This window comes from Centruroides sculpturatus, unplaced genomic scaffold (assembly GCF_000671375.1).
Source record: "Centruroides sculpturatus isolate CEXI.00-Female unplaced genomic scaffold, Cexi_2.0 scaffold462, whole genome shotgun sequence".
Classification (NCBI taxonomy): domain Eukaryota; kingdom Metazoa; phylum Arthropoda; class Arachnida; order Scorpiones; family Buthidae; genus Centruroides; species Centruroides sculpturatus.
Genome location: NW_019385104.1, coordinates 175,709 through 185,805, shown reverse-complemented (window position 1 = coordinate 185,805; position 10,097 = coordinate 175,709). Strand labels below are relative to the sequence as shown.

The following is a 10,097-nucleotide window of genomic DNA, read 5'->3' as shown; positions in this document are numbered from 1 at the left end:
GATTTTACACATTAGAGATGAAAACTTCGGCCGCAACTCTCTATTATCGTTCAATGCGAGGAAATTAATACATTATAAATACATATTCGCTGGCGTATAAACTAGTTAACTATACTTAACGAAGTATTCATGACTGACATCATAATGTCAGTAAATTAGAATCCAATTTGTGAACGTACACGATGGCATTTCTGGTTTATATATTTACAGCGATTACTACGATAAAAGTTTATTTAATGCAGGGTAATTCTTGCAAAACATTACAAATATACGTACAGACACACATACAAACATTTATATACAGACTACATATTATTTCTAATGGAACAATCTCTGTTTATGCAAAATTCTTTTTATAAAAAAAAAATAAAATAAAGACTTACCTGGCCGATATGAGACGATAATTATCAAAGCTATTAAAGTCGATGCAAATAATAATACAAGTATTATAATTACAGTCACAATCTTTTTGCCTGTCCATGTATTAGAAATACCTAAAAATCTATTATTATACAAATTTCATAAGATATATTGTTTGATTTGAACGATTGTACTATTTTTAATATTGATTTATTTTTAAAAATATTACTTACCTTGAAATTAAAAAATAATGTTTCTCGACTTTCATCTCTGCATTTTTCCAATCATAATCAACATTAGAGCTAAATAATAATTTATACAAGTTATACGCAGGAAATTACGGTAAATAATATAATATATAATAATTATAATTAATTTTCTTGTTTTATATTCTAATTTTTAATTAAATATTAAGATTAAACAGGATAATCTTTTTTACGGAATATTTTCCTCTTTAATTTCCTTTAAGTATAATTAAATTTAATTATAATTAAGTTTCTTGTTTGTGATAATCTTCAATAATTCAAATATAAGAATACTGTATATAATTAATTTTGTCATTGTCAAAACACGTAATTAAATGTCTATAATCCCGTGTATTTTTCGTGACAACGTACGTTTTTTTTTTCTTTTTAAATAATAAGTGATTATATTTTAAATAATACACAAAAATACCACTAAGTGAAATACTTATCGGTGACGTAATAATTACATTTTGGTTAATTAATAATTACGCTTGGTCGTTGACGTCACTTCGAAGAAACTCGTTTCGTCATTGAACACGAACAAGTTTGAGAATTGTTGCAACGATCATTTCCCTTCTAACGAGTGTGATTTTATATGTGACATCATAAATAGCATTGTCAAAATAGAAAATGTCAATTGTTTATCGGAGTTAACACATAATATTTTCTATTAAGATGAATGAGGATTATATTTTGACAAGATAATAAAATTATATAACTTATTTTAATAAGTTAAATGTTTCTTTGGTAAACTTAAGTTTATTTTGTTATAACATAAAATCAAATTGTAAATAACACTTCAAACTTATATTTTGATAATAAACTTATGATGTTTGATTAAATTTTAGTGAGTTATTTTAGTTTCCTCTTTGGGGAAACTAAAATAACACCCTAAAATTACCCTACTTTCCCCTATAAAAGAGCCGGGAAAGTAAAAACTATGTTCAATATTATAAATATATACTATATTCTTGACATTATGAAGTCTTTTCGGAATACTGTAGAACATAAATCCACAGTAAATAAGATTATAATTTCTATTATTTTAATTACTGATGATTATAAAACAAAGTACAAATGAAACATTTCAAATGCCACCTGTCTACTGTAAAAAAACTTAATGACTTCAGTATTATAAATTGCAATATTTTCTTGTCTTACTGACGATTTTTATTATTTTTTTAATTTTTTAATTTATAGATTAGATTACCGTAAATAATATGTGTTGTTTATAAAAAAAAGTTTTAAATAAAAACATGCGAAAAGCACCGCAAAACACTGAAGTTGGTCGTCAGGTCGTTGGTATTTTTATAGTAAAATACTCGTTTTTATATGGTAAAATATTTCTCAAGAACTATATTAAGAGAATGCTATTTTATTTATTAAAAAAATCTATTAAATCTTTGGAAGCCATTTGACAAAATAATAAATTAAAAGTAATATTTTAGATAAATTATTTTAATTGTTTAAAAGTTAAATCAGGTGGAAATTATCTAAAATATTTATTTATTTATTGGAACAAACGTTACAATTACTCTTACTATGATTAATATCTGATGTTGATAATTACTTATTATAAAAACATGAAACATAATAAATATAATCTAATTTTTGTAATTAAATATCAAGATTAAGATATATCTTTCCTTCTCATGGCAAATAAAAACGTTATATATAAGACACACAAAACATTTCAAACTGTTGAAGGTGAAAATTAATCATTCCAGGAAGAAAAAGATGTATCAAGGTTAAGCATTAAATAAAATGAGTAGTGTTAAAAACAATCCTTTTTTTTCTATCATAAAAATTATATCATATGTTAACGAGATTTGTCTAGAATTATTAATATATAATAAAAATCATTTTTCATAGTAATTTAAGCTGATGAAAGGGTTAAAGATGTATCATTAATATGCATAAAAAATTAGTAAACATTCTTTATTATTAGATAAAATATTAATGATAATGAATACTAGTTTAACACATATCTAAGCATCATAAATAATATTCATTATTCTGTTTAATTTTATTAATTAAAAGTTAAATAAATGAAGTTTTATTTCTCATTAATTATTTTTAAGATTTTTACTTGTAATAAATCATATACACAATTTATAATATAAAGAAATTAATTCAAAATTTAATAATATAAATAGAGTATATTCTATCATTAATATTAATATCAGTAATTAATATCTCATTTATCATCTTAGAAGAAAAATGAGATTCAAAATACATTCTGACAGTGTGATATAACTGTTTCATTGTGTTAGAATTAAATAAGAGAAAATAGAATAAGTAAAATATTGATAGAAAGAATTTACTGAATGTATTTTTAGTAGATTTAATAAAATATTCAATATCTGTAATAAATTATATAATCATTTTTCTCTCTTTCAATGTATTATATAACTAGTTTTGAATTATTGATATAAATAAAATGAACTAAATTTAAGATTTTAGAGATGATTTTTAAATAGAAAACATTCTAAAAAATATATATATAATTAATAATTTTGTTATTATAGAATTAAAAATAAAGTTATTGAATGAGAATATACAAAATGTATGAATCTGATTGATTAAGGTCCTTATATTTTTATTTACTCATAAAATACAATAGAACTTCCAACAATGGTCACTCTTTTTAAATAAAAATTCATATAAAATAACCTCTAATAGCCATTTTTTATGTTCTCGTGTCCGTTGTTTACAGGTTTGAATGTATGTAAGTCTATATCATGAGATGTATGTATTTGAATATACATTTTTAATTTTTATGTTAATTTCTATTCTAAAAGAAGCATTTTTATTTTGTTTTTTGAAATATAATCCTCAAACTTTGGATATAGAAAAAAAAGGCATATTAAAACGATGATTAATGTTAAGTGTAAATTACCAAATGATGAATATAATCTCCCTAACGTATATAATTTTTATTCGTAATAGCCTACTTTTTCTTCTATTAAAAATATAAATATTATATTATAATTAAGTTTAAATTTTATATGAATAAACTAAGATAACTTACGGCTTTAGCTTCGTCTCCATTATCATTTGGCTATTTTGGATGCTAAAAAATGTAAACTTGAACAACAATTTATCCACTAATTGACCGGAAAGAATTACATTTTAACTAGCACCATCTGTCAACTAAAATATGTACTTAGTAGTAAATAATGTAAACAAAAAAATAATTGTTTTACTATACGATCGAAATGTATTACAATGATAAAATTTTCCATAATTTTACGAATGTTACTTTTGATTTTAATAATGCAAAATGTTAACGTAGAACAGATGTATATTAGATAATAAAGAGAATTAAGAATGTCTTAATGTAGGCGTAGTTTTATACGAGATAATCGGTGTTCTGCGAAACAAGCGCGGTCACATCTTCAAGGTTATAAAATCCAATTCGTAAATCTATACGTTAGTCGAAGTGTTATATAAAACTGATAATTTGTTATTCATTATTCAAGGAATATTTTAAAATATTAAAGTAAATATTTTAATAAATACAGTATAAAAGTACAGATAAAAACATCAAGCAAATGAATTCAATCTCTTTCTAATTGTAAGGTTATTTTATCAAATATTGAATAAGGCATATTTATATTTACCTAACTAGACAAAATGATAAGTTGATATTCTTATTATTAATGGTATAGGAAGAGTTTCTGCAATCTAATAGTGGACTTTTGTACAGTTGTTAGAGACCAATTCTGCCGCAAAAAATTTAAACTATTCTTTTAATTGTACTTTATCTAATTTTAAAATGTAGATCATATTAAAACACGCCAGAAGACTTCCATTAATAAACCACACTTTAAATTTACTTAATAGAGAGGTTGAGGCCGAAGTTTTCATCTGTAAAACGTGAACGTCGAACGTTTTACAGATGAAAACGTATAAGAAGCGGCGCTCGACGTTCGACGTTCACGTTTTACAGATGAAAACTTCGGCCGCAACCTCTCTAATATTTGTTATAGATTTATCAATAAGCTTAAAAAAATTGCTTTGTATTATGAAAGAAATTAATATAATAATTCAATAGTTGTATTAACTGTTAATTATTATTCCTCTTATATTTAAACTATTTATATTATGTACTGGCACATTGCTTTACTTATAACCTCGCCATCTGCAACTAAAAGATTAAAGGGAGGGAGGGAGGAAAAAAAATTACTATTTTTAAATCGTTCAAAGAAAGACTATTAAATGTCGTTAATGTGTTAAATAGGTCACTAGAGATTTGTGTATTTTTTAGTTTATTTTTAAAGAATATAAAATTACAAATATACAACAACGAAATATTTTATTATTCCATAACTAACATCATTCGAATAAATGCTTATATTTACAAAAAAAATCTATTAATTAAAGTACTGTACTTGAATATAAAATAAAAATACATTTATGGATTAACAATTTCTTAATATTTTCATTAATAAAATATATTAATTTTTATAATGAATAATAAAAATAACAAATGACAAACAATATTTATATTTAAAATTTCTTTTAAACATAAATTTTTGTTTGATTGTTTTTTATTGAATTAAATGAAAACACATTTTATTAATACATAATTGAATATGAAAACATACCTTAAAAAATATAACATATTTATCCACAAAACATAATATATATGTTACTTAATTAACAACAAATGTCACTTTAATATGTATTTTATACAAATATAGTTGAAGAACTTTAGTTCTTTCAATAATTCGGACTAGAAAAATAATTTGTATTTGCTTACAAAAATAATATAATTAAAATATTTATTTTATAATTAATAATGTGTTATATAAATATTTAAATTTTTTCATAATAATTTATATTATACAATAAATTCATACTTTAATTTTACAGTAATATAAAATATCAATTCAAAATTATGTACTTATTTGCATTACATGTACACATAGATATTTTCTTTAATAAATTTAAAATTTAACAAGTTTTATTAGTATTATTATTTTAATAACTATAATATAAAAATAAAAATTTTCTTTTGTAACAAACATAGAGAAATGGCAGTGAATATTCGTATACAAAATTCACTAAATGAATATTTGTTATAAGTATATATATAAATTAAATGAATATGGAGCAACGTTTCAAATTTTTCCTGATTTTTTTTGGTGTGAAATTTTTACCATATGATGCATTTATTTTTAGGATTCATTTTAGATCCTGATTTGCACTTGAAAACTTCAGAAAATTCTTTCATATTGACTAAACTGCCAATTACCCTAAATGTTAAAATTGAAGTATAATATATTAGTAATATACTGTATAGAGAAGTTGGTGCCGAAGTTTTCATCTTTAAAACGTGAACGTTGAACGTCAAGCGCCGCTTAAAAGATAGCGGCGCTTGACGTTCGACGTTCACGTTTTAAAGATGAAAACTTCGGCCGTAACTTCTCTATTATAAAAGAGAATACACGAATTGTAACGTAATTTTACCTGAATTGATCAGCAGAATGGCTATCGTCTGCATGACTACTCGCTAATAAGGACGGTGGATGAATACTGCTACACCATGACTGAAACAGAAAATTTTATCATGATAATTTCATCTCTCAAACGTGAACGTTGAACGTCGAGTGCAGCTATCTTGTAAGCGGCGCCCGACGTTCGACGTTCACGTTTGAGAGATGAAAACTTCGGACTTAACCTCTCTATTCAATTAAAAATTTTAAAGTATATTTAATTAGAATGCTACCTCGGCGAATGCAACAAAAAACAATTGCTCGGGGCTGTACTTTTCTAAACCTGGAAGTCTTTTCTCTTTACCATGATCTTTCACCCATTTCTGATAACCCTGGTTTTATAAAATTATACGAATATATTACATTTTCGTATAGTACAATTAATAATTAATTTATTTCAGTATTAAAATCAGATAAAATTACCAGATATGCCTGACGTATCCCACCGTTATCGGCAATATTTTCTGATAAAGTTTGCTTTCCATCGACCTAAAATATGAATAATAGGTAAGAAAAACTTTTTAAAATTTATCTAAACTGGATAGTAATATGATGTTGACATCGTTATGTTATATTCCAGTATATTTTATGTGAAATTGTTCCTTTGTAAAAACAACGGAAGCGTATGATCTGCATGGATGCTATTGAAAAGGAAGTACTTTTATACCTTCCATACACTTTTGGAGATAAGTGGTGAATTATATAACAAAACTATTTGATGAAATTAATATAAAATTAACCAATAATTAGAAATAAATGGATTATTTCTAGCTTAATAAACAGTTATTGTTTTTTCTATCATATTACCTAGCAGTAAAATTATATATTTATAGAATTATAGAGAAAATCATTATAGAGAATATTTCATTAATATTACAATACCCCTTGCATCAGTAACTCTTTTATAACTATACTATAATTTGAATAAGGTTTATTTTTGTAATTTTACAATGTTTTTTATAAAGTAACTACTTTATTTTAAAATATTATGCTTAAAAAATGAATATATATAAGGATGGATAAAGGAATAATCAGCCAAAAGCAACAGCATGGCTGGTTGCTTAGTCTAGTTATTTATTTATTCACTTTTATATATTAAAATTAATTTTAAAAAATAATTTAATTAATGAAAGATAAACTATAAACTTACAGTTATATCAAGTCCATCGTAATGATAGGAACTGTATTGGTCTACAAAACATTTCGATCTTTTCTTAAATTCTGTTTTCGATTTATCTGTCCACCAATTTTTCAAATTTCCATATTTATCTCTTAAACTTCCTAATGGCATTAAAATATATTATATATATAAATATATATATATATATATATATCTTTATAAGTAGTAAAATAATCGAAATAAATTCAAAAACAAATACCTGATTCATCAAGACCGTGAGTCATTTCATGGCCATAAATAAGACCCATTCCACCAAAATTCATGTAACTAAAAAATGTAAAATTTATTATTTTATGCACTCAAAAGTATTTAAACGATTTTAAAATAAGTTTTAGAAATTTTAAATCAATATTTACTTAGGTCGATCGGCATGATAGTAAGGTAGTTGTTGAATACCAGCAGGAATTACTGAAAACATTAATTATTTCTATAAATATTTGTGATTTAGATAGATAAAACTGTCACTAGACACAGATAAATTCCACATAAATTAATATGTATATATATTTTTTCGAATTTCTTAAAGTTTTACGGTATTTTCAAAGCATAAACTATGTCCTGTTAAACAGATGGCTAAATATGACCTTCACTTTATTTTCAGAGCGATAAAAAACAGTAAAGATAACATTGCTTGAATAGTTTAGGTTACTAAAACAGCATAATACTGTTCCGCAGGAAACGTAGATAAATCTATTGAAATGTATTTTTCTCGTAAAATTTACGATGTTACATTTATAAAAAAAAACTCGTATAAAAAATCTATTTACACCATTAAATGTTATTTTCTTTTAAGAAGAAATCCTTGAAAATCTTATACTTCTTTTCAGTTTATAAATAATTTAAATACTAATAGATTTATCTTATTAAATATACGCCTTACTGTAACGATTAAGAAAGTTATCCTTGAACGATTTTCTACGTAAGAATATGTAATTTAAACGGTTAAATTTATTTTAAATAGAAATATTTAGAATAGAATAGAAATCTTTAACAAATATAATATAAACTTACCAACAATATTAAAGTCTGGTACATAAAATGCGTTAACTTGTGATCCTCCCATTTGGGAATATCGTGGCCATCTAAAATAGTAATTATTTATTCGAGTATTATAGAATAAAATTTAAAAGATATAAATGTTTATATGTAATTTTTAAAGGTAAAATTTACTTGGATCTATCATTTTTCTTTCCGCGTAATCCAACAAGTTTTTTAGTGTCGAATTGTTTTAAATTAAACGCATTTTCGAAAGCATTGGACGTCATTTTAGGAAGCTAAAAATAATTTTAAAAACAAGAATTATTAGTCATGTTTTTTCCGGTTGGAAGTTGAAGAGTGATGTGGGATAAGGATAGTGGCTACACCGCCACATACATCACTACACTGCTTTTATACATACATTATGATTAAATACTACATTTTATGTTTATTGAGTTTTGGAATGGAGATTTGAAATTATTTATAATTGTTTATAAACTTTTTAATTAAAAAAAATAAAAAACGAACGGAAACTTACTCCTTCAAAATATTTTTCTAATTCTCTTACGTCTTGAGTCCATTCTGGTAGACTTACGAATGCAATCATATGATTCAACTATTTTAAAAATATCTTTAAATTTGAAATTATTTCAAAAGACTATTGTATTTACATTAATTTATTTCCACTTACTTTATCTTGGACAGCATTTTTTGTTGGTTCATCTAACCATGTCGATTGCGCTACCATTTCTTCCATCGCTTTGACCATATAATTGATTAATTCTTTGTCCTGGAGCAAAAATTAACTTATTGTAAAACTTATTTTTCTTTTACTAAACAATAAAAGACATAAGCTAGCTTACAATTGTTTTTTCTTTTCTGTAATTCCCATAAAGATAATCTAAAACAGGACTGGCTGTTCTAGTTATGTAAGTTTTACATTGAGACCATTTCATTTCACTACTTGAAGCAGTCGTTTTTTGTTTTAATTTAATATTAATACCATTTTGTGAAACAAAATGAAAAGTCAACAATTCATTGAGAAACATAGCACCACCGTAATTCAAAAACATTCTGAAATATAAAACATTTTTTAATTTAAAATCATTGATCTTTTTAGGTTGTAAGCCACTTCTACATTAAATATCATTGTTAATGTGGAGGTGATAGTTCTCTCTTTGAGTATTGCCATGTGTCTTTTGATATGAAAATGTTATAAATAAACATACAAAACATTCAAAAGAAATGATTTAAAATGTATTAACCTTTCTGTAATTTTTCTACTTTCAAAAAGCTCTATAATCGTCTGAATGTAACTTTTACCACGTAAGAATACTTTATCATTTTCGGTGATTTCATCACCTGGATTTAAATAATCTTCGAATAAATCCGTGAGAAAATCCAACCAATCTACCTAAATGATTTATTTTTTTTTAAAANAAGTATTTTGGACAAAGAATTGATCCAGAAAGTTTGTAGAGAGGGAAGAGCGAATGATAAACACTGTTGTCGATTGTCGATTTTAGTAATCTCCGGGGATATCCGGTATGAATGGGAGCGTAATTGAAACGGTGACTATTCTTCCAACTTTTTTCAATTGTTATGCGCCAATTTCCGGAAATCCGGTGCCGAAACGTAAAAAAAAAAATTTGCACCAGAACGGGAAAAATTTGCATTTTCTTCAGCACTTCGCTTACATTCAAGACGTCAGAAATCAACTTTCTATTAAAAAATTCCCCTTAAACTTTATATATATTTAGCAAATGGAAACAGGTAAATGCTGCCTGTACACAAAGAGGAAGGGGTAAAATCTCTTGCTTCTATTAAAGAAAA

At 24.6% G+C, this 10,097-nt stretch overlaps 2 protein-coding genes across 2 annotated transcripts in view; both read right to left on the bottom strand.

Moving 5' to 3' along the window:
* The window catches only part of LOC111634760 (endothelin-converting enzyme 1-like), a 40,900-nt gene extending 36,836 nt beyond the window's left edge, over window positions 1–4,064 (bottom strand). Inside the window, exons 1-3 of the mRNA XM_023379601.1 lie at window positions 3,637–4,064; window positions 594–662; window positions 384–502 (exon numbers count right to left, since the gene is read on the bottom strand). Of these exons, the coding sequence (XP_023235369.1) occupies window positions 384–502; window positions 594–662; window positions 3,637–3,662 (214 nt within the window). The 5' untranslated portion in view covers window positions 3,663–4,064. The remainder of the gene's footprint in view (window positions 1–383; window positions 503–593; window positions 663–3,636) is intronic.
* A 1,672-nt stretch (window positions 4,065–5,736) lies between these two features.
* LOC111634732 (endothelin-converting enzyme 1-like) lies at window positions 5,737–9,697 on the bottom strand. Its single transcript, XM_023379575.1, has 13 exons — window positions 9,530–9,697; window positions 9,128–9,338; window positions 8,956–9,054; window positions 8,803–8,880; window positions 8,457–8,560; window positions 8,298–8,368; window positions 7,643–7,694; window positions 7,486–7,553; window positions 7,257–7,387; window positions 6,530–6,595; window positions 6,340–6,438; window positions 6,081–6,160; window positions 5,737–5,866 (listed from the first exon to the last, which is right to left on the bottom strand). The coding sequence occupies exons 2-13, from the start codon at window positions 9,335–9,337 to the stop codon at window positions 5,767–5,769; spliced, it is 1,158 nt and encodes a 385-aa protein (XP_023235343.1). The 5' UTR covers window position 9,338; window positions 9,530–9,697; the 3' UTR covers window positions 5,737–5,766.
* Window positions 9,698–10,097: the final 400 nt, after the last annotated feature.